Here is a 26,013-nt window from a genome sequence, read left to right as displayed (position 1 = left end):
ACAATCACCTTCTTTGTCATTGGATTGTACAGTTTGTATCCCCATGCTTATATCCAATGAAAATGGTCATAATTGTCTTATCATCCAACTTCGACCTTGCTGCCTCGGGGACATGAGCATAAGTAATTGACCCAAATACCTTTAAGTGTTGCACATTGGGTTTGAATCCACTTCATGCCTCAATCGGAGTTGTGTTAGGAACACTCCGAGTAGGTGATCTGTTTATCAAATATATCGCACATGTTACGACCTTAGCCCAAAAATAATTTGCCATACCTTTCGCTTTAAGCATGCTCCTCGTCATGTCCATGATTGTTCTATTCTTTCTCTCGACAACTCCGTTGTGTTGAGGTGTGTAGGGACAGGTTATGTTATGTTGTAACACAAGTTCTTCACGGTGTCTCTTGAAATCATTAGACTTGTACTCACCCCCTCCATCACTACGCACCATCTTAATTGGTCTACCACTCTGTCTTTCAACAAATGCTTTAAATATTTTAAAGCAGTGGAATACCTCATCCTTGCTTTTCAATAAATAAATCCAGGTTTTCCTTGAAAATCATCAATAAAGGTTAAAAAATACTTATTACCTCCAATTGATGATAAGTTCATCGGGCCACAAACATTTGTATGAACAAGCTCCAAAGAAAATTTTGCACGCCAAGGCACAATTGATCAAGGTGATGAATATGGGATAAACCATTCACTAAATTTCGTTTGGAGAGATTTTTCAAACTCTAAACATTTAAGTGTCCGAAGTGTAAATGCCATAACCACGATTCATTATTCACTATTGCATTCAAGCACTTGAAATCACCCATATGAAAACCTACTGGAAACATGTGGATTTTTGATAAAAAGGTTTTAAGAATCAAATTACCCTTTTTTATCAAAAATTGAGAATTGATTTTCAACTATGTGCATCACGTAACCCTTTTCGGCCAGCTGTCTCATACTCAACAAATTACTTTTCATATCAGGTACATAGAAAACATCATAGATGTACCTGTGATCACCATTCTTCAATGTGATAAGAATTCGCTCTTTTCCAGTGACTGGAACGAACCTGTCATCACCGAAATTCACTTTTGTGCGAAATGAGTCATCCAAATATGCAAACAGCTCCTTCTGACCACACATATGATTCGCAAAACCTGTATCCAAATACCAAATCTGATTGTTTGGAGTTTCATTTGATGTGGCTTCTATTAGTACTGCATGATCCTCTTCATGTTGTTCGTGATTACTATCTTCTTGAGCACAATTGGCAACATGATTATCATCTTTTGATCTGCACTCATTTGCGTAATGGTCGCATTTATGGCAGTTATATCACTCCATATATTCTTTATTATACATGCCTCTTCGTCCTCCGCGACCACGTTCTCCACGACCACGTCCTCCGTGCCAAGAGTTATTTGAACTTGGATTGTGATTAGAACCAGCGTTGTTTTACTCAGCGCCTCTGTGATTCTGGTCACCACGACCTTTGCTGGAATAGCTACCACCACGTCCCCGTCCTCTGCCTCGTGAACTACCATGTTTATGATAGGAGCTACCAATTGAGGCTTGTGCTTGTAAAGCCTGTTCAATTGGTTTTTCGATCTTATTGTCATTCATCCGCAGCTCATGCGCTCGTCGGGAACCGAACAATAAGCTTATTGTCATTGTTGAAATGTCATTACCCTCTTCAATTGCGGCAACAACATGTTCAAATCTAGGAGTTAAAGACCTAAAATCTTCTCCACCTTTGCCTGCTTCGAATGTGTTTCACCAATGGTCTTCATTTGATTTGTCAAGGCAAAAACTTTATTTATATAGACATCAACAATCTCTGTGGTTTCCATCTGCAGCAATTCATATTGGCGTCTTAGGGTTTGAAGACGCACCCTCTTGATCTTGTCATCACCTTTATAATTGGTTGACAAAATGGTCCAAGCCTCACTTGCAGTTATTGCTCCTGTTATATGCTCAAACGTCTCGTCATTCATCCCTTTATGGATGAGATGCAAAAAGCCTTCTTGCCGTTCTTCTTCTGGTCACGATGCACTACTCATTGCGTCTCAGTTGCATTATCAGCTAATGCAGACACTCTACTCTCAACGACATCCCATAACTAATGATAATCAAACAAAACTTTCATCTGCACACATCACCGATTGTAACTCTTTCCATCAAGGATAGGGACTGATGATTGTGTAGAGTTCATGACAACAGACTAATTTTGGTACCAGTTGTAGAAACTAATTAAGGAAAATAACATAAGGTAAAAAGTTATAGAAACTGATTGAACATAATTGCAAGAAATTGCAAAATTGTTGAACTGATACATTCATTTTGATTTACTTCAATAATATATATAATAAAATTACAATTACTGGAAGCTATAAAATAGGAATACTAACAACCTTGTAAACTGACCATTAATGCAATACTAACGGTAAATAATTCAAGACCAATAAAATCTGAAGTAATAACCAACCGTTTTTATGGTTTTCTGATTTGATTTGTTTGATTTCAGTGTTTAGGATGTAAAAAGATAAGTTTACTGAAATTGGAAAAAAATTGCAACTCTACAATGCTCATCACACGGATCATGAATGCGTGTGAAGTTGCTTTATCGCTCAAAACAAGTCTCGAACTCGAATTGTCCCACTTCTTTGGAAAAAATTAGTGAAGAAAACTATCCATCAAGTACATGGTGTGAGATAATATGGGATGGATCAACTAGAGGATGAGGAAGATGACGCTGACCCAACCATTCCAGGTTCACTTTGAAATGATACCACAAATTTTGAGGGGAATTCAAAAGTTGTAGGAATCGATCAGGACTATGAACTTTAACATCACACTCGTTTCGACAGTGTTCAAGATAAGATTGATGACTTCCACTAGTCTTTTGAATGATACATACTAGGTTTTCAACCTTTTATGAAGTATTATTAATCTATTAATAAATAAATAAATAAATTATAATTCATATATATTCATAATATTTGATATAATTCATATATATTTAGAATATTTGATATAATTCGTATTTTTTTCCAAAATTAGCTCCAAAAAATACTGAAAATAATGTTCCTTCATACCAAAAGTAATATTTTATTTACAAATAATTTATAATTGACAAATAAATAATTCACAATTACAATTTTTTAATTAAACTAAATAAAATTTCTAACAATAAATATATTCTCAATATTCCACGTAATTCATATTTTTTTCTGAAATTAACTTTAATTACAAACAATAATATTCCACAAGTAAATCAACTAAATTCATTTTTTAACAATTTTTAAATACGATAATAAACTTATAATCTTTCATTTTATATTTAAAAAAATATAATTTCAATCACATTACTATAAATTTTTGGTACGTAATCCAAATAAGTTTATTTTCTTTATAATTTTTCTTAAATTCATTTTCAAATTCAAACAAATAACTAGAATTAGGTAAGTAAAACAAATTCTCTTGTAAAATCTTCAAAGAAATTTGTTCATGTGTCACAATTTCATTAACAAAAATCTAAGAAATGAACATACATTTAGTATAAAAGAAAAGAACTTCCATTCTCTCTTTTTTTTTCATTGAAAGGTGAGTACTAGTCATAAACATTATCCACGTGTTGTGGTGTGTCGTAAATTTCACGTTTGGTAAACAGCACTTGTGACTTGTGTTCATGATTCAAACAAAACGTGTTTAACTTTTTCACTTCTTCAATCATTGGATCTAAGATTTTCCTATCATCTTAATTCCTCATTTCTTCTAATTAAAGTATTCAAACATTGGAATTCCTCTTAACTTGGAAACCACAACGTCATTTTTTTATGCATATAATTTCAATATTTTAATTCCTCCTAGTCAATCCTTTTATAAATTTATACTTGGTAAAAAAATGCTGTGAAAAAATTTAGTACAGAAAAAAAAAATAAAAAAATAAAATAAAATATATATATATATATATATATATATATATATATAAGACCTATATTTCATTCACCAGATATAGGGAAAACGCTACTGAAACAAAAATTTCTATAAAATGCTTTAAAAATAAATATAATAGACTTCATAAACTATTAAATTACAATTTATACATAATTTAAAAAAAGTTATATGAGACTTTTTTGAAGTAGTTTATGTATCAGTATAAAAAAATTACAAATAATTATAGATTAGAAATTTGTCTAAATAGATCTAAATGTAATTTGTGCCTACCTGAATAATAAATTTGTATATTATATATATATGGTTTTGGAGAACATGATGATTTAGTTGAGCTGAGGTTGTTGGTTGACAGTGACTTTTAGAAAATCGATTATTTTATCAAATATAATTTACTATATATACTATAACTATTATGTTTGTAGGTAGAAAATGTTTTATATTTTTAATAAAAGTGACTAAATTTATTATTTTTCACGGATAAAATTATATATAATATTTATTTATTTAAAACCAAACTAAACACTTCTATAACTATATTTTAATTCTTTTTAAAATCAAAAAAGTATCTCTATTTTTATTTTCTTTTTTCACACTTACATATCTTTCAGATTTTTCATCAAAATGGTACAATTTGACTTTTATAATTATAAAAACAGATAAAAAAAGTTATTATTAAATTAGAAAAATCATATTTACATTATACGACTTCAATTATTTTGTCAATCTTGCATTATCTCAGTATAATTTTTTTAATTAAAATCATTCTATCATTATACAATTTTAACTTCAATTTCATCTGTGTTGAAGTTATTTTTGTTTATGAAAAAAAGTTATCATTTTCAAATAATCTTCTTCTATTTTTATTTTTCCTCTCTCTATGTCTCAAATTCACAATAAATGTATATATGTAATATTAAGAGAATAGAAGGTATTATAAGCATTATTGGAATTTATATATAATGAGAGTAGGACATATGTTATGTGAGTTCATAATCATAAAGGGATGAGACAATCCATTGTTCCATCATAATATAGTCACAAACATGTTAATGCATGAATCATCTATTCTAACTAAATCATTAGCTTGAGGGGTATCCTAGGTTAAATTCATTTATTGATTATTGATTATTGATTATTGATTATTGATGAGAGAAGCAAAGGCATTGGCTTAAGCAATGAATTGCATAGAATAGTGATATGGGCATGGGGTCCCCTTGCTACATCACAAATATTCTCATTTGGAATGAGAATCTTCACTCTAGTTTGCCTTTTCTTTGCTTCCTCACTCTTCCACTTCCAAAAAATGGTACCACACCAAAGGAATGTCATGCATCACAACATCACACTTTGCCTTTCTCTTCCTCTTCAGAATCTCATCATTGTCAGACTAACCTTGGTCCATTCAGGACCATCTACTTCCTTATTTTCCAAGTATATCACATATCACATCTTCTATCTATTAAGAATATTCAAATAATCTCTAATAACTCTTATATAGCATGAAATATTTTCTTTTTTAATCATAAGTGACCTTATTATAATTTTATTATTAAAAGAGAGTTTTTATATATTGAAAAAACGTTTATAAATTATTTTTGCAATTGACTGACGTGTGAAATAAGTGAGATTTTTTAAATGTATTGGTGTTAGTTATTAATTCAGATTTTATTACCTTTAAATTATTTAACGTTATTATTGTATTAATTGTCAGTTTACAATGTTGTCAGTATTCCTATTTTATAATTTTCCGTAATTATAATTTTATTAGGAGCTCTGATACCATCTTACAAAATAAACTTTAAGCTTAACTCAATCTCATAAAATCGGTTCATGAGGTGAGGTTTGCGCCCACTTATATACAATAAATTGTCTTCGTCTCTAGTCGATGTCAGATCTTCAACAATTGAAACGTTTCCTATCCATTTTTAATCAATATTCTTAATAAACAGTTTTAAGGAAAAAAAAAAGTTAATTTATTAAGTATTACAAAAGTGATAGAAAAGAAGTTTCATAAATTAATTTATGCCTTTGAATTATAATAAAAATTGAAGAATTTATGAATGTTCTTACTTGAATAGGAAGGTGTAGGTGTGAGAAAAGAAGGGAGAGAGAAATTAGGAGGCATAAAGATGAGGGAAAGTTTAGGGTTTATGAGTGATTGAATGTTCCAAAATTGATAAAAGGGTTTTATTGATTTTGGAAAGGAATGGGAATGAGAAGAAAGGGTAATAATTTTGTTCCCTTGGGCGGCACATGCTTCATCATTTTAGAGGCAAGTCAATGCTATCAAACCACAACTTCTCAATTATGCCTATGCTTTTCTTATTTCTCCACCCTCTTTTCATCCAAATAAATTCTAAATTTTACACTATTTTTTATTTTATTTTCTAGGGATTATGTGAACTTTAATGGTTTATACAATTAATTTTCAAAATAAATTAGAAGGTGAATATTTATTCTTTAATTTTTTATTAATTAAGTATATAATAGTTGCACTTTATATGAATGACATCTTCAATAACTAATGTTCTAGAACTATAAACTCTATAAGTTTTAAAGTTTCCAAGTAGGAGCAATCAATAAACTGGATTTAACCTTCAATGAGTTTGAAAGCAATTCTATAAACTGAATTATTTTTAAGAAAGAATAATTTCACAACACATGTTACGAAGTTCTTTTAAAAAAAAAACCATCATCCAACAATCACACTACTTCAATTAGCTTATGTTTTATTTAAACATTTAATGTTCAACCTCAAGAGAACGACAATTGTTTTTTTTAAATAAGACACAGTTTAACCTCTTTTATACTTTTATATTCTTTTGTTATAAGTTCCTCGAGACATTTTAAATTTCATGATATCCAAAAATTTCATCATTTATAAAAGAAAATTCAAATTTAAAGTACATTTGTGAAGAATAATGGTGACTTGACCAATTAACAAAATCTAATTAAAAAGGTCTTAAAAAATACTATGATAACAAAATTAGTATATAAAGTTAAACTTTCACACGCTTATATTTATACGCTTATATAATATAGAATATCTTTATTTTTAATTAACGTGGAGTCTTTGTATAATGTAATTAAAAACCTTGATTTCAAGAATAAATTAAAATATAATAAATTATTTTATAAAATTGATCGGACAACTTTTTTATTTATTTTACTAACCAATATAAATAATTTACTATACAATATAAACAATGAGTTGGAATATATTAAATTATTTCAATAAACTATTTGCTATCCAAAATTTGGACAGATAACAAAGCATCTATTTAATTTAAAGTTGATAATTAGTGTAAGGCTTTAATATTTTGTTAGGAACAATTGAAAGATAAACAAACAGAAAGGAAACCTTTCATATTTTGCTAAATTGACGAAAAGGAAAACAAAAATGTGAAAATGTGTGAGAGCTATTACTTTTTGGATGGACTCATTCGGATGGAAATAAAATGAAACTTGCTTTTGAGTAATTAAAATATCAATTTATGCTTATTTTTATTAGGAACATTTATGCGTTGTACATACAATTTTTGTCTCTTTCTTTCTACTTTTACACGATTAAATAAGAAAAAGCTAAACTTTTATCATTCTTTTCTTTATTTTTTTTATAAAAACTTTCATTAGACACTCTTTTTTTTTCATTTTCTTTCTTGTTAAATAATTTAAAATCCGGCAAATTTTTTTGTTCCATTTTCTTTCTTATATCAAACAAAACCTAACTAAGTCTTAGATAATGGTGGATGTTGCTTATTTCAAGAAGGAGGTGGGTCATGGCTCCCCAAACTCATCATTTTCTCATATAAATAGTGCTTATATAATTACTACAAATGCATTCTTTTAGTTGGTATTTGATATAAGAATTTTTTTTCATTCCTAACTACATTGGTTTCGTCAATAAGATTATAAGGATATTCTTTAAAATATATCTTATTTTTATTTACCTCGCTGAGAAGTAATATGTTAACGATTAATTACCATAGAAATGTTTATAACCTTTCAATTACTATAGAAAAAATTTACTTTTCCTTATGAAAGTGGAAAAATATTATTTTTATGTATTTACAAATTATTCTAAAGAAACTCTTCTGGACCCAAAAGTCATTGTAGAGAAGCCCTTTTGAAGTAAACAAAAAAGAGTTATTCTAACGAAACTTTTATCTACAAAATGTTTTCGTTCACTTGGAAAATTTTTACTCTCACGTCACTTTCTAAACAAATATTAAAACCTTAACACTAGGATTTTTTATTTTTTTTAATTTAGTTCCTACTTTTATGTGATTTTAGTTCAAATTCTGCTGCTACTCTTATATGACCATAACTAAGAGGAAAGTTACAAATTTCAGAAAAAGTTTGCTTTTGAAGAACGCTTTCCTAATTACGTATTATATAGTTTAATAAATTGTAATAAAAAATTTATTACCTCCATTAATTATGGGTTTTAACTTCTTCCAGTCCACTAATTTCTACCTTCCATCTATTTTGGAATAAACTTTCTGAAATAAATTTGTACCCATCCGAAATAAGTAGGTGATGGTCCAAGAAATCAGTGATGAATAGATATCCTTAATTACGAATTCCTATTAGATCCTTTTCAAGGATGGCAAGACCCTATATTCTCTGGTGCTGTCACAATTTTCTTACCTGATTGCAATTTGAAATTGTTGTAAAAGATCTAACCACAATCACCCTTTTGTTCCATTTCAGTGAATCTACAGAAATTGCAACTGTAATAAAAATACAGAAATTATAAATTTGAAAACTTGAATATTCCCTCCCAAGTATGACAGCTGAGACTAACAGCAGAAAAATGTCACCCAGGTGTCTTCCAATTACCAAAGCGTGGTCTCTGCTCTGTCACTTTCCTTTCCTAGGCTGATTGGAGTATCTTCTTATAATCATGGAAGGTTCCATGGAATGGTGCCACTCTTCCTTCGGATACAACCCATAGTTCCTCCACGCTTCCAGAGATAAGGTGTTCATCGTGACTCACCTGCCAAAACACAAACGATTGTTTATGAGCGAGCACTCAAATCGAATACTAATATTAAAAAATGAGGTGTCAGAGAGTGTTTAACATACCATTAGAATGCCTCCTTGGAACAGGACAAGACCTTGGATAAGGGCCTCAACAGCATCCAAATCCTACATGTTTGTTATTGCGTTCTCAGTCAATTTTTTATTTAGGTTCGCTGAATCTTAAGCCACAATATACAATACAAGCTGCACTGTAACTTCTTTGCACTCGTTTATAAAACAAGACATTAAAGTTTCTTCTTATGGGTTGTTTCCATTGAACCCTAATGCTATATTCCAAGAAATCCTCTTGAAAAATGAAATTGCCAATCTACATCCAATTTGTTTTGCAAAACGTCTCGTCGAGACAATTAGTATCAGTAGTTTAACTAGCCCCATAAAAAAAGTTAACAAATAAAAATACCCAGTAATTTTCCTGTTAAGGGATTTCAATCTTATTACTATAGCTTTCACATGCGATGTCATTTTAGGAAATGAAGACAGAAATTACAATGTAAGATTCAGTGCACTTCTCCTCGCTCTAGTTGCTTGCATACCATTTTAAAAGAGAAAATAAGCACCACCATGATGAAAAACTAAAACTAAGACTCATAAGACACATGGACTTTCCCTGCAACAAATAAGACAGTAAACAACAAACAGCCCACCAAGAAGCAACAAATAATGACGGAGAGACAGCAGCATACCAGATGATTGGAAGGCTCATCAAGCAATATTATGTGTGGCTTCTTAAAAGTTATCTTTGCAAAGGCAACCCTGCTTTTCTGACCACCTAGTAAAGCATTTGGAGAAGTCAAAAGATATAATTCACAACAGAAAGGTACATTTATTTAATATATGTGCCACTCACAACACCCACGAGTGTTCCAACATATATTATTGCTGTTCCAAAAGATAATTAACGAATCGTTCATGAATAATGATGACTACATGAACTGTGACAAAAGTACCTGACAAAGTATACATTGGCTGCAGTGCAAGATTTCCAGTTACACCAAAAGAACCTAAGTGAGCTCGAAGCTTCTGATCTGGAACTCCCTGCAAAAAGAATCAAATATGAAAAATTTAATAATCTAATTGCAAGAGCTACTAAACAAGTTTTGACAAAATCACCGAGTTACAGGCCCAGCACCCAATATAGACCTGACCACCCCCCCTCCTTTCTTTCAAAAAACAAATTCACAAGAACTATATCATGAAAAGAGGTGACAATTATCAGTTTGCACATGCACAACCAAATTTAATTTGTTATACTGATCATCCTTGCATTCTTCCCTATTGGAGTACAGTTTCCCCAAACAAAAAAATAGATCAAGCTCCAGGTGTTTGGTTTAGGCCACTCTCCTCACTCACATTGAACCCAAAACCATTAAACCGGCTTTCTCATCCTACTTGGTATGAAGCTATGAAAGCAGAATATGCCCTGCTTCACAATGGAACTTGGTCCCTAGTCTCATTACCACCCAACAGGACTTCCTTTGGCTGAAAGCAGGTCTTCCACGTCAAAGAGAATATTAATGGCACTGCTAACAAGTACAAGGTCCTGCTGTTTGCTTAAAGAGTTTCACCAGTAGCTAGGTTACAACTTACAACTATATGAAACCTTTACCATCATCAAAACTGTAATGATTTGTCTTATCCTCGCCTTGGCTCGCAACATTGACCTCTTTCAAGAGCCTGATGTTAATAATTCCTTCCTGAATAGCACTCTTGAGGAAGAAGTTTACGTGACTCAAAAAATGGGTTTTTGGTTTGGTATACCTCGTCTGCAAAATCGAACAAAGCCACCTATGGATAGATTGGACCCAACCCGATCCATGTTTTATTGTTACAGATGAATTTACATATGAATAGATTGGATGGATAATAGATAAATAGATTGATTTGTCACCCCCAATTAGAATGATGGGAATATCAACTGTCAAGCACTCCATTAGTCAGTGATTAGAAGGATGGGAACCCCGATAGTCAAGCATTTGATTTAAGATTAACTCCCATACAACATTCAGAAAACAGGTAATTATCTCTGAATACAAGGAACTCACAGGATAGCAGCGCATCATATACAGTAGAGGATTTGAGGATAAGTCCAGACCATCAACATGGTGCTGACTGAACACTGCTATACGAACCTGTAGTAGTAAAGATGTGTAATTAATGATCCAAAATAATATTGAAATAAGAGAATACATCACTACGGATAGAGGAGCTGCCACTCTGATAATTCAAAGTTCCTGAGCATCACGTAGTAACTTGTAAACTTCATTACCATTTTCAAAATTATACATAAACTGGTTTTAAAATTCACAACCGATTTAAACCATAAACTACTGAGACTTCAGTTGTTAACGCTATTATGGATAAAAACAATAGCGAATAAGTCATGCAAGAATGGAGGTGAGACAAAAAGAAGTTACTTTTATTTATGAAATTATAGGACAATTTTATCAATGTACTATAGTTACCTTGGCAGAACGGAAGACAGTCCCAGAACTGGGCTGAAGTTCCCCAGCAATTAACTTAAGTATAGTTGATTTGCCAATACCATTTGGTCCAACCACTGCAAACATTGAGGATATAATCTTCAAGACATAACCAATATGGCAGTGCCATGCCATTATATCAACAAACTCTCCTCTGACCCCCACCCCCAGAAGATACAACCCAGGAATGAATGACATGTCCAACACATCCAGTCATGACTCATGCTGAGAAATCATAAAACTGAATACTATATGATGCCAATATAAATTGAACAAAAATATCTATATCGCAGCAAGCATTCAAAAGGCATGAGAGAACTCATTCCAGGAACTACAATAAGCATTATTCTTACTTGCAATGCGGCTGTCAAGATCAATCCCAAAGTTCAAATTCTTAAAAAGAAGGGGGCCCCCAGCATAACCAAATGATGCATCACTGCACACATGATGAAAATTTTCAATTTAGCTCACTGATAAGGCCTAAATGCTGTACGTGACACTTTATATTTTGGTATTCATTGGTGCGTATAAATCAATTTAGTCCTTATAGAGAGTACAAGAAGGGATACCTGAAACTTATTATGGGTGGACCAGGTCTATCATCTGGAGTGGGGAACTCAAATTTGTAGCTATATCCCACCAGAAAAACATACAGTTAAAAACTTAAACAAAGCTAAACAGAGAAACACAATAAAAGAAAGCAGTTCTTACTCAGGATCATTAACAATTTCATCCACATGGCCCATTCGGTCCAAAGCCTGAAATATATTTTCCAAGGATAAAAGGGTTTATGATACAAAAATATCAGATTTAATGATTTAAACTGAAACTTAAAAAAAAAAAATAGAAACCAGGGAGCTACTAAATAATACAAACATGTGAACGTGACTTTTTAGGCAACTGATTTACAGAGAGGTAATCTGACAATAACAAGTACCTTGATTCTAGATTGAACGAGTGATGCCCTCTTTGCATTATAACGGAACTTGTCAATAAAGGTCTGGAAGAAAACAAAACATCAAATGTCAGATGTCAAACAGAATCTTGAGTAAAATGCAACAGAGGCACAAGTTCTGCAAATTGCAAACAGCAATCTTTGAAGGAACCAAATGGAAAATGTTCTAGACAGACTATTATATGATAATATGCCTTTTTTTTCAAGTGTTCAATTAAAAAATGTCAAAATAAATTGTTATAATTAGATAAGTTTTTTCGTAAGAAAAAAATAGTCAGTTAAATACTTTTCATAGAAGCTGAAAAGATTAGCATCTGAAAAATAACAAAATAAGAAACAGCATAGTCTACTCAGAAGCAAGCTCAAGAACTAATTAAGGAGTATGTATCTGTATAATAAGGATTCAATCAATATAACTAATACTAACCCATACAATAACTAATATAGAAAGAGAGAGCATGCGTGTGGACTGTCTAGACACAATTCATCCTAAACCATATTTTTTTAGTTTCACAGGTCAAGACATGTTTCTGCTACAAACAACCTTTTCGAACTTGGTGACCTCAACTTTATATCTGATCTTGAAACTGCAGCTATCAAAACCCTATTCCTTGACCTCGGATTCTCAATGGTATGTTATTGTTAAAAATTCTTCAATAAGTTAATGGAGAGCCAAAAAAAGGTTTGTTAAAAGATCCGCTGATAAGGAGCACCAGTAACAGGTTTGTTATAAGATAAGCTAATAAGGACATGTATACATGTGATAGATGTTAATCATAGGTCATTGAAGAATCAGGTATATTGGCGTCAATTGCCAAATTGATTGGGATTTGGGAGAAAAGAAAATCCAGCCTAAAGAGATCACAACAGCAGTTGTGAACTCTAGTGACCAACTTGCCCAAGCAAGGCTCTTACATGGCCCCCATGTCAATTATACATGTGATAGGTTTGGCACATATGATGTGTTGAAAACTGTTAATATTCATAAGGTTTCTATTCTAGAGAATCAAAGTCTAGGAAATCTAAACACTCTTACTGGCTAATCATTATTCTCGTAAGTTGCATTTTATGGTTACTGTTCTCAAATGTAATCTCTCAATGAATGATTACATACAGCGAAGCTGCTAAGTGCTTCCTGGTTGGGGAACAGGATCGTCTAGGGGTTTGTGTTTTTTGATTAAGGGTAAAGGCGTAACTTTTATTTTAACCTATAACCCACAGTTTTCACTCCCCCCTCTTCCTCAAAATCAGCTCTTCCCTCCCACATTCTGCCTCTGTTTCCAGCAGTGTCTCCAGTGACAGTTCCAGCAGTGCTACAACCTAACCTGCAAGTTCCAACTTAAAACTACATTCTTTTTCTTTCTTTTTCTGTTCAGCTGTAATGGCATCATCTGGCAAACCACCCTCTGCCACTCATCCAGTTCAGCCAACCTCTTCTTGATATTCTCCTATTTTCGGTGTTTTACTTTATTTTTAAGCATAAAGAACATATACATAATGCAATATAAATCTACTTGAGGATCAAAATAGCGTTCATACCCAGTTATCAAACTCGAGAGTCTACATAGATATTTGTGGGTGGTGTAACAAAGGACAATGCAAATTCATAAGACAGGATTATTAGTTATACACCAATAAGCAACAGTGCTAACTTCTAAAGAACATTTTCTACTTATATTAGCATTTTTTTCATTTTTAATTGCTGACACTCTGCAAATACATATTTTAGACATATCTGAACGCATGAATGTTAGATACGTTCTCGACACAGGTACGCTGGCCTGATGAACGGAATGGTGCATCACATAACAGCCATAATGAACTTCGCTCATCTTAATAAATGGACTTATGCCTAACTCAACTTACAAACCAGCTTGTAAGGTGAGATTTGTCTGCCACCTATATATTGTAATTAGGTCTTATCTCTAGTCGATTTAAGATCTCTAACACATACCATACTAATTCAATATTTCAACACCATAATCAATCAAAATAATAGACAAAAATTCCATAACACAACACCGTAATTCCTCTATTGTCTGCAATATATTGACACTATTAATTAAAGGATATGATCATCGCAAGAAAAGCCACCAAGGCCAACCAAAGATAGGTGACTCCAGCGGAGATGAGTTGCAGAACAGAAACTGGAGGAGCAGTTGTTGTTGCTGAGACATAGGGAACGGGGTAAGAAATGCGCAGACAAAGGGGGGATTTAGGGTTTTTAAGCAATCTGAAAGGGGAGAAGTCCATTTTAGCCTTTAAACCCTCAAAACAAAGCAGTTTTGAGGGCAAGGATGGAAATTGACCCATTTATCTGTAGTGAGTGATGCTATTGTGCCAAGTTAGCCTGTGTTTTTGGCTCTAAAAAGGAACTTGGCCACAAGAACCACAATATGTTCCCATGATTCCAGATCTGTGGCTGCCAAAGGTCTCCATTCCCACCACTATGATAGGGAATATGAGAAAAGCCTCTTCTCCAAGGGTTTCCCCTTCACAAAGAGCAAATGTTCAATTTACAAATGACAACTTATCCCCCTCCATCCTACTATCCAACCCTATTTTATATCTAATAATTTCACACAGCAAGCTAATATTAGAAAGTACATTAAGCATGCCATCAATGTAGTAACAGCATAGTTTACCACCCAGGTTCTAACTTCTAACATGAATTAGCCAGAATACTGGACTAATAAATATCATAAAATATAGATTAACCAGTTTAGCCCCATTTAGAGGCATAAGGTGTAGCTCTTGTTGTATAGATTAACAAATTAAGGATTCAAATTAACAACCCAGTAGACTAGCATAACAAAGCAAAAGCTGAAACAAAATAAACTATCAACACAGAAGAATAACCTTAACAGTTGAAAATAATACCTGCATATGAGATCTTGCGCGCTCGTTTGCCTCCAATGCTTTTTGCTGGTTTTTAACTTGTTCTTCTCGAGTCCTCTCAAAAATATCATAATTCCCTTTGTAAGTAGTCAACTTTTGGTTTTGCAAGTGAACTATATCAGTAACCACCTGGGAATGCAGTTAACAAGTTAAAAACTATGCTAGTAACACATTTAGAGAAAGCACTTAACAAACAAAACAACTGACCAGATCAAGATAAGCTGATATATTACCGTGTTTAAAAATTCTCTAGCATGTGAAACAACAATAAATGTTTTTGGCCATTTAACTAAGTACGACTCAAGCCATAAGACAGCATGAAGATCAAGATGATTCTGCAATAAAACAAAATTCATAAATTCTATAAACAGAGGCATCCATGAATCACAGAAGAAACTTGGAATGATGAGTCACCGTAGGCTCGTCAAGAAGCAATATATCAGGCTCTATAAACAGTGCACGGGCAAGAGCTATTCGCATCCGCCATCCTCCTGAAAACGTTTTTGTTGCCTTCTTCTGCATCTCAGGAGAGAAACTCAAACCCTGAAATTGCCCTTGATCAGTAAGACAATGATTTTGGAAAGAGTGTTTCTGCTTCATAAATATTTACTACAAATTTTAGAAATTCCTCTACTAGAATGTTTGAGACCCTCATCTAAAAAGTGTTAGAGTACAGCTTTTGTATTTTGTACCATTACCTGGTCTCCTTATAGAAAATCAATTATGCAATAAATAAGGTAAACTTAAAGACACATTAGCATAAGAATAAGCTACAAGCCTACAATAATTCAACAAGATTCAAGTGGCTAATAAGATAATAAGACTTTCCAACAAGTGGCTCTAACAAACTATGATACAAATCAACAATGAACTAACCGCCAATATAGATGCTGCTCGTGCCTCTGCAGAATCAGCATCAATGTGTTCAAGCCTCTTATATATTTCCTCAAGCCTTTGTGAAATGCTATCCCTGCCAAGCAATCCATTTGAGTCACCCTTTTCGATTTTGTCCTCAAATTCCCTCTGTCAAACAAACACAACATCCTCAGTTATCCCAGTTTCAAGAGCAAATACAAACTGCAAGCATAGGAAAACACATTCAATTCCCAACCTGTTGAGCAACTAACTGAGCTTCTTCTTCAATAAGCTGAGTCCTCTCAATGTCAGAGTTGAGGACACACTGCAAGGCTGTGGTATCATCACCTGTCACCTCTTGTTCCACATGCAATATTTGACAATTCCTCGGAACACCATCAATGGCATGCATAGCCATGTGTCTAAGAAAAGTGGTTTTCCCCGTCCCGTTTCTTCCTACCAAACCATAATGCCTTCCAAACGAAAGTGTGACACAACCATCCACAATTAGATCCCGCCCACCAACAGAGATATTGAAATTCTCCATGTGAATGTCCTTCACGTTAGGTCCCCCAAGGCTCTCATGCCTTACACAAACCACAGGCATACCTGCTCGCGCTGCCTCCATCTCCACCAAGTGCATTTGATATTGTGCCTGCTCATATCCTTCTATATTCAAATGAACTCAACCACAAACTCTAATAGTAATGATAATAATAATTATGACAGTAATTTTACACTATCATCCAATTACAGCCATTCACATGTAAGGCATCATATAAGACATGATTATTGACTTTTACAATAATTATCTAAAAGTGGGACATATAGCTTCTAATTGACACGTTCTGTACAGTTGACATTGTAAAAGTGCTTAATATTTTTTTTAACCATGTTAATGGTACAGAGTATTCATCAGCTTTACTAATGACTAATCTCTGTCGGGAAACTTGGCTGACCACCTCTAGTGAGGTCTCCTCTCTCAGCATTGTCTTTCCATATACAAGGCCAGATCTCCAGACATTGCTTAAGGGGACCGAGTGCAATACCACTCGGACCAACAACATGCTGCTGTAAAATTCCTTAATATAACAATGCATAGAAATCAACTTAATAATAATAATGATGATGATGATGATGATGAAATCAAGGTTTGATTTCCGTTAAGGGTTTTGGAGTCTCCACAACCACAATTGTGGTTGCATTGGCCGCACTGGACCACAATTTCTCACGACATTAAAGATCATGATGAAACCCCGACTGTAATTTAATGATGATGATGCTGATGCAACAACAATAAGCAGAGGAATTGGGGAAACACCTCTCGCTGGCGTTCATCCTTGCGCTTCCTTCTCTCGAGCTTTAGACGGTCACGTTCCGATAGCAGAGGGCCGTCGACGGGCTCGGGCTTCTTCTTGGGAGCTTCGACGTCGTCCAAGCCTTCGTTCATTCGAAACGGCGCCGCCAGGCTCCGCACAGCGGGCTTCTCCTTCACCAAACCGTGCTTCCCGAACTTGTCGCACAACGTGCTGCACACCTGCATTTAGATTGAAACAGAAGGAAGAGAATGAGAATGGTTAGGTTAGTGTTAACGAGTTTTGGTTTGCGCAAAGGGAAAGGGACTGGGACTGACGGAGCGGCACTCGGAGAAATCGTCGACACAGCCGGCAGCAACGAGGAGCTCGCCGAGGGCTTCGAAGGCGCCTTCGCCGTCGAGGCCGAAGTCGAAGTCATCGTCAGCAAGGACGTTAACGATGTAATCGACGATTGGCTGGTCTACGTCGACGACTCTTTGTCCCAAAACATCGTGCACCACTGATCTCGCCACCTCCGCCATCTTCCGCCACCACTGCGCTTCTGCTTTCCTCTGCTCTGCGTCGTGCTGCTGCTTTTGGCTTTTAGGGGTGAAAGTGGGACTGGAATAAGGTTCTGGAATAATTACACTTCACGTCCTCCTACTCTTGGAAATTATGTTCAAATCACTTCTTCAATTGACTTTTTTCTTAATTCTAGTTGCCATGGCTTTTTGGCTTATTATTTGAAGTACAAATGTTAAAAATTAAAATAAGTGAAGTTAGTAATTTTCATTTTAAAAGATTGTAAGTTTTGTATCTAAAAGAAATTTTAAAAAAATATGAGTTTCTATAATTTATTATTAGTGACACATTTGTTCTTATATTACTTTTTGGTTAGTAATTTTGTAAATAGATTAACCACAATGTTTATTTAACATAAAACTACCCATATATAAATTGAAAAACAGGAAACCACTTACATTTGGATTCTCTAATTCTTTTTCTTCTATTTCTCTATTGTATTTTTCTTTTCTGTAATACATATTACAACTGAGAGAGCATCCTATTTATAGGTTTTAGGAAGTTCTTTGTTGATTTGCCAACTCAATTGCTGATTTGTTGTACGGTTGCACCTAGTTGCTTTAGCTCCATCTTGCTCAACAAGTTTCTAAGTCATATTGCATGACATACACACCAAGATGTTGCCACATATTCAACTTCACATGTTGATAGCGTTACGATTAGTTGCTTCTTTGAAAGCCAAGAAAATGTTGTGTTCCCCCATAAAGAATACATATGATGCCGACACTTAATGAAAGATCTGGCCTCGTGCATGTGAGATAACGAAGACTTCCTACCAAACTCCGATATCTACTTGCATCGACACGTTCTCTTCCATCGAACTTTGAGAGTTTTGCACCAGGTTCCATTGGTATTGATACTGGGTTGCAATTTACCATCTTGTACCTCTTCAAAATCTCTTTTGCATATGTCTCATGTGATACAAAAATACCCATATCTTTTTGTCTAACCTCCAAACCAAGGAAAAACTTCATCAATCCCAAATCTGTCATCTCAAATTCTCGTCTCATTGTACCCTTAAACTCTTCTATCATCTCGTTATTGTTACCCATAAAAATGAGATCATCAATATAAAGAGCAACAAATATCATGTTACTTCCACTGTTCTTTGCGTAAAGAGCATGCTCGTAAGGACATTGCTCAATTCTTCTCGAAGTATGTATCAATACGAGTATTACATGCCCGCGATGCTTGCTTCAACCCGTAAAATGCCTCCTTCAATTTTAGTACCTTCTTCTCTTCTTCGATTTTCATGTACCGGGTGGTTGTTCAATGTAGACTTCTTCTTCAAGCACACCATTCAAGAAAGCCGACTTGATGTCCATTTGAAATATCGGCCATTTAAATTGAGTCGCTTGGGAGCAAACACCTCATCATAGTCAATTCCCTCCTTTTGTTTGTATCCCTTCACAATGAATCGCGCCTTGTACCTCTCTATCTCGCCTTGAGCATTCATCTTTTTCTTGAATACCCACTTTACACCAATGGGCTTACTTCCCTCTGGCAATTTTGTTAGCTCCCATGTGTTGTTGCGGTCAATCGCTTTAATCCATTCATCCATGACAGTTTGCCACTTCTTGTCTCGCACTGCCTCTTCAAAGCTGATATTTTTTGCATCTGCCAAAAGACATACAAGGTGTACCTCATTTGTTGAATCATACAAATATTGCAAACTTCGCATTTTAGGTTGTCGTGGTTCATCTTCATCATCGGTAGTTTCAGAATTTATACTTATTGGTGCAACGACTGATGATTCTCCAACTTCAATCATAACCTCTGAAGAATTGTTCCAATCTCACTCGCTTGCTTCATTTATTCGCACATCACGACTCACCATCACCTTCTTGCTTATCGGGTTGAGGAGCTTGTATCCTTTTGTCTTCTCATCATACCCAATAAAAATATACCTTTTGTTTTTGTCTTCGAGCTTCATTCTTTGTTGATCTGGTACGTGTGCATAAGCCACACTACCAAATACTTTGAGATAAGAAATTGTCGGCTTTTGTCCGCTCCATGCGTCTTATGGTGTTTGATCATCTAACTTCACATGTGGACATTAGTTTTGCACATAAATGACGCATTGCACAACTTCCACCCAAAATTCATTTGGCATCTTTTTGCTCTTAAGCATTGATCAAACCATATCGAGAATGATTTGGTTCTTCCTCTCGGCCACACCATTTTGTTGAGGAGTGTATGGTGCGGTTAGAAATAGCCTTATGGCTTGCTCCTTGCAATACTCCAGAAAGCCATCAAAGTATACTCGTCACCTCTATCAGATCGTACAACTTTGATCTATCTATCAGTTGTCTTCTCCACCATCACTTTAAACTTTTTGAACACCTCAAATGCCTCAGATTTTTCCTTCAGAAAATAAACCCAAGTTTTCCGTGAGAAATCATCGATAAAAGTAATGAAATACCTTTTATCGCTGAAGGATTCTGGAGTAATTGGTCCACATATGTTGGTATGAATTAATTCAAGAGGTTGCTTAGCCTAATATTGAGCCTTCTTTGGAAACGAGGTTTTCACATGCTTGTTGAGCACAAATTCTTCACAAAATTTTCCCTCGTAGTCCATGTTGGGTAACTCGTGCACCATATTCTTATTCACTAACTCTTTTAGACCACCATGATGTAGGTGACCAAAATGGAGATGCCATAGCGATGCCTTATCTTCAATGTTGACTTGCAAACATTTTTCTTGTATGCTTCTTAAATTCAGCTTGTACATCCGATTTCTTGCCATCTTGATTCGAGCAACCAAACACCCTTGTTGTTCTTCAAGTGTAGTAGCCGACCTTTTAAAAATATCGAGTAACCTCTCTCCGTGAGTTTCCCCATACTCAAAATGTTGGTCTTGAGGTATGGTACGTAATAAACATTTTGGAGTGACCCAATTAAGCCATTTTTTTGTAAGTAACAAACCGTACCTCGGCCTTTGACCTCCACCTTTGATGCATCTCCAAATGACACATGATCATCTTCAATCTTTTGCATCTCTTTGAATAGGTACTAGTGACCGCACATATGGTTGCTTGCTCCCGAGTCGAGGTACCACAGAGTTCACTATTAATGTTGACTTCATCTTGAGCCATCAAAAGAACACCTTCATTCGTTTCGTCTTCCAAGGCTAGGTTGGTTGTCTCTTCTATCTTTATACATATAGACAATCTTTTGCAAAATGCCCCACTTTACCACAATTATAACATTTGTCAGAGTTGCAATCCTTTGCATAATGACCATATTTGTGACATTTGTAGCACTCGATGTTGGAGTAATTAGGTCGATCGCCTCTTCCTCGACCACGTCCTCTTGCACGCCAATTTGGTTGGCTCGACTGTTCCTTCTCCTTATAGTACCCTTCATGACTGTTGCCTTTACCACCACAACCGTTTCCACGACTTCCACAACCACGCCCTCTACTTCGAGAATTTTGATGATAAAGTACCTTTTCGTCTTTGATTGACGCCTTGGTTTGAAGTGCTTGCTCGAGTGTTTCCTCCTCCTTCTTCTTCTTTCGTTGCTCGTGTTCCTCGAGAGAACCGCGCGAGCTCGTTGACTGTGAACGTTGCTAGGTCCTTTGACTCTTCTATCGCACACACAATGCTCTCAAAATTTTCGGTTAATGTTCTCAAAATCTTCTCCACAACTCGTGCATCGATCAACATTTCACCATTTCGGTTGAGTTGATTCACCACACTTTCTAACTCCATCATCTTCATGTTCTCTAGCTTGCCATGAAGAGTTTGTAGACACAATCGTATAAGGACTTCAAAGGGAAGTTCTTTAGAGTGTTGCACCGACCACGACCGCACCCTCCTAGATGGCTTCCAACTCTATTGGGTGAGGAAATTACAGTTCAAGAAGCCTAGGACTCTTGAGGAACTAACTCCTCATGATCGTGAGTTCTGCCAAGTCCTTGCTAGCTTGGGAGCAGTGTTCAACACTGTTCAACTGATCAAGCATGAGTACGATGCTGAGGCCCTCAATGGCTACATTGGTATCGTCTTCACCCTGTCTTGCTTGGTTATGCCTGTGTACTGTACTATTATGCTTGTACATTCTGCCTTTTCATATTCGTATGTTTACCCTCATGTTCTGGATTGCTTTCTAACCTCTTGTACTCTGAATTTTGGTATAAGTATGGTGCTGAATGAGGAGAAACGGGCCAAGCTGGCTGACGCCCTCGCTCGCCGCCAAGGGGGCGTTTGGGGCTGTGGGCACTTTTACTCCTCACGCCCTTGTCTTTGCCGCTGCTACGCCCTCCCCCACCCTTTCCACTCCTATCGCCGCGGTCTCTCTTGTCGCCGCCCAAGCATCACCCGCTCCGCCTCCCCGTGAGGAAGACAAAAGGGTGATGGAGATCGAATCAAATCTTCAAGAGGCGTAAGGCTACGGTGGTAATAACCGCCCTGCGTCGCTCCGAGACCAACCTCCAAACGCTTCCTCTCCCCCTGGCCTCCTTGAAGGTGGTGGCGAGAGCGCTCTTGCAGCCCCATTCGCCCTCGAATTGCCCGCTGTCCTCCAACATGCCCTCAAAGGCTTCCAAACAGGGGTGACAAAGGATTCGGATGAGGCCTCAACAAGGGAAAGACTGGGCCTCAATTTTGGCGCTTTCCTTGCTCAATCCAACGCCCTTATAAGCAGGACTGAGGTGAGGGTGGCACTGGTAAAGGCCAAAGCTAAGGAGGAAAAGGACTTGGCGGAGGAGAAGAAAAAGGAGGAGATGACCCTACTGGCTCGTGCGTTCACCAACTGCGAGACTGCCCTAAAGCAAGATATGGCCAGCCTCCGCCAAGCTGAAAGGGACCTCTCCAAGCGGCTTCATGACAAGAGTCAAGAGGCCGTCGAGCTTGAGGCCAAGATTCTGCCCCTGCGAACCCAGGCCATCGAGTTGGAAGAGGCGGCTGAGGCAACTAAGGCCAAGATCGCGAGGCTTGAAGAAAGATCCACCAATCAAGAAATGTAGTTGGGTCGTGTAGAGGTCGAGCTCCTTCAACAAGCTGAGAAATTCAAGAAAGCTGAGGCTGAGTTGACCGAGGATGTTGTTGATGCTTATGTCGCGGGGTTCGAGGACGCCCTTGCTCAGGTTGCCTGCGCGCACCCCGAGATGGACGCCTTTCCCTTCGCAACATCGAACCGTGTTGTAGACGGGCAGATCGTTCCAAGGGCTCCTCCCTCCTAGCTTGTACTTAGTTACCAAATGAACAGTTTCTATTATTCGATTGTAACTTACTTGTTTGGATTCCTCAGACTCTTAGCTGCTTTAACTTCCTTTGTCTTGATTTGTCTGAAAACTGCTCTTCTATCTTGCTCAACTATTAATTGTTGTGCCTCGCACCGCGATGCTTCTTCAGTGCTTTCGACGACGCCCGAGCCTTAGGTAGCGCGCTTCCCCGCCCCACCCTACCGTATACTCTGTTAGGTAGGGGGTTCGCCTACTAACTTGTGCTGACCCCGCCCTTGCTGTATAAAGCCAAAGTAGGGTTTAAATATGAACTGGGCTGTTCAGCCTTGGCGTTCTCACTTGGGGGAGGGAGGTGTTCTCTACGAACCTACCTTTCCCACTCTCGAGACTTTTAACCCAAGGGACAACTTATAACTGACCTTGTCTCCGCTCGAAGGCGGAAGAGGAGCTGTCTGGTGCACTGTTTCGTTTGTTTTTGGCATTCTCGCTCGAGAGGGAGGTGTTCTCTACAAACCTACCCTTCCCACACTCGAGGCTTCTAACCCAAGCGAACGGTGCGCAACTGACCTCATTCTCGCTCAAGGGCGAGGAAGATTTATCTGGTGAACTATTTCGTTCGACCTTGGCGTTCTCACTCGAGGGGGGAGGTGTTCTCTACAAACTAACCTTTCTGCTATCGAGACCTCTAACGCAAAGGAAACAAGTTCTTAACTGACCTCAGCTTCGGTCAAGGGCGAGGAGGATTTAACTGGTGAACTATTTCGTTCAACCTTGGCGTTCTCACTCGAGGGGAGAGGTGTTCTCTACGAACCTACCTTTCCGCTCTCGAGACCTCTAACGCAAAGGAAACAAGTTCTTAACTGACCTCAGCTTCGCTTAAGGACGAGGAGGATTTAACTGGTGAGCTATTTCATTCAACCTTGGCGTTCTCACTCGAGGGGGGAGATGTTCTCTACAAACCTTCCTTTCCGTTCTCGAGACCTCTAACGCAAAGGAAAAAAGTTCTTAACTGACCTCAGCTTCGCTCAAGGGTGAGGAGGATTTAACTGGTGAACTATTTCGTTCAACCTTGGCATTCTCACTCGAGGGGGGAGGTGTTCTCTATGAACCTACCTTTCCACTCTCGAGACCTCTAACGCAAGGGAAACATGTTCGTAACTGCATTGTACAAAATTTGAGAAAATATTTCAATAGAAATTTATTGGGTGACCTCATTAAAAAACCCTTATAAGGGAAAAAGAGCGTCCCCTAAGACAATGTACAATGTTATTGTTTAACTGAAATAAACTTTGAGGTTGACCGCATTCCATGTGCGAGGAATCACGCCTCCCTCCAGCGTCTCAAGCCTGTATGCTCCATTCCCAAGGACCTCTATCACCCTAAAAGGACCAGTCCACTTGGGGGAGAGCTTGTTCTCTAGCTGATATGGGATCGCCAGGGCCGCCTTCTCCAGTGCCTGATATCTTACTTCAGGCCCTTGCAATACTTTGCTCACGAAGTATATGGGTTTTTGAACCTGATGCTCTTCTTGAACATGAACTGAATTGATCGCCCGGTCAGTCACCACAAAATACAAGCGAAGCGGTGTGCTTAGCTGCGGTTTGCACATGACTAGAGGGCTAGCTAGGTACTCCTTCAGCATGAGGAACACCTCTTTACACTCTTGGGTCCATACGATCCTGTTGTTCCTTCTTAGGCACTGGAAGTAAGGGTGGCTCTTGTCTCCTCCAGCTGATACGAATCTGGACAGGACAACCATGCGCCCTGTCAACTACTGTACCTCCCTCACTGAACTTGGGCTTCTCATCACCACAATTGCCGTGCACTTTTCCGGGTTTGCTTCAATCCCACGCTCGGTGAGCAAGAAACCTAGAAACTTCCCTGCTTCCACTCCGAACACGCACTTCTCGGGGTTCAGCTTCAGTATGTACTTAGCTATTGTCGTAAATAGCTCTTTTAAGTCAGCAAAGTGTTGTTCTTTCACCTGCTGGTAAACAGGTCAAACCTTGGGGTCCATGGTCAAGCGGTGGCACAGGAAGTCTGGGTTTATGCCAGGCATGTCCGAGGCGGACCATGAGAAGGCATCCAGGTGTCGTGCTATGACCTCAGCAATCCGATCCTGCGCCGTTTGTTCGAGAGCACTGCCAAGCTTGAATGGCTTTCCTCCAATCTCTCTTTCCCTCACATCGCCGATCGGCTCCGGTCGCCTTTCCCGGGCGATCTCTGCGTGGGTGATCTCCGCTTTGGTAGCCCTTTCTTCACTTTGTTCCCGAGTGGTGACAGTGGGTACTGCTCTTCGCACTCGCTCCCCCCGGGTGATTTCTGCGTGATTGATCTCGGGCTGGGTGACCTCTTCTGAGTGCGGTGCACGCGTGGTGACCATGAATACCCTTTTCTTCGTTTTGAGGCTGTTCTCATAACACCTATTGGCCTTCTTCTGATATGACTTGATGGTAATCACCTTTTCCGCCAAGTCAGGTAGCTTCATCTTCATGTGCCTTGTCGACGATACCGCCCCCAGCTTGTTCAGCATAGGTCTACCTAGCAGCATGTTATAAGCGGAGGGGGCATTGACGACGAGGTACCTGATGTTCTCCGTATGGGACGCGGTACCATCCGTGAAGGTGGTCCTCAACTCTAAGTGCCCACGCACCTCCACCTGGTCCCCCGTGAAACCGTACAGGCTGCCTGTATAAGACCTTAGCATGTCAGGGAACAACTGCAGCTTATTGAAAGTCGTCCAGAACATCACGTCCGC

General features: G+C 37.2%; 1 protein-coding gene across 1 annotated transcript; it reads right to left on the bottom strand.

Annotated features, from left to right (window-relative positions):
- Positions 1-8,494: 8,494 nt before the first annotated feature.
- ABCF3 (general control non-repressible 3) lies at positions 8,495-18,199 on the bottom strand. Its single transcript, XM_068638304.2, has 17 exons — positions 17,822-18,199; positions 17,510-17,725; positions 16,445-16,843; positions 16,210-16,356; positions 15,748-15,876; positions 15,567-15,668; positions 15,316-15,462; positions 12,418-12,480; positions 12,192-12,238; positions 12,050-12,109; positions 11,834-11,916; positions 11,463-11,557; positions 11,043-11,129; positions 9,948-10,035; positions 9,684-9,769; positions 9,043-9,105; positions 8,495-8,953 (listed from the first exon to the last, which is right to left on the bottom strand). The coding sequence occupies exons 1-17, from the start codon at positions 18,023-18,025 to the stop codon at positions 8,831-8,833; spliced, it is 2,139 nt and encodes a 712-aa protein (XP_068494405.1). The 5' UTR covers positions 18,026-18,199; the 3' UTR covers positions 8,495-8,830.
- Positions 18,200-26,013: the final 7,814 nt, after the last annotated feature.

Source organism: Phaseolus vulgaris, chromosome 6 (assembly GCF_051622355.1).
Source record: "Phaseolus vulgaris cultivar YP4 chromosome 6, ASM5162235v1, whole genome shotgun sequence".
NCBI classification, from domain to species: domain Eukaryota; kingdom Viridiplantae; phylum Streptophyta; class Magnoliopsida; order Fabales; family Fabaceae; genus Phaseolus; species Phaseolus vulgaris.
The sequence above is the reverse complement of the archived record's forward strand: the minus strand, read 5'-3'. Positions and strand labels throughout refer to the sequence as shown.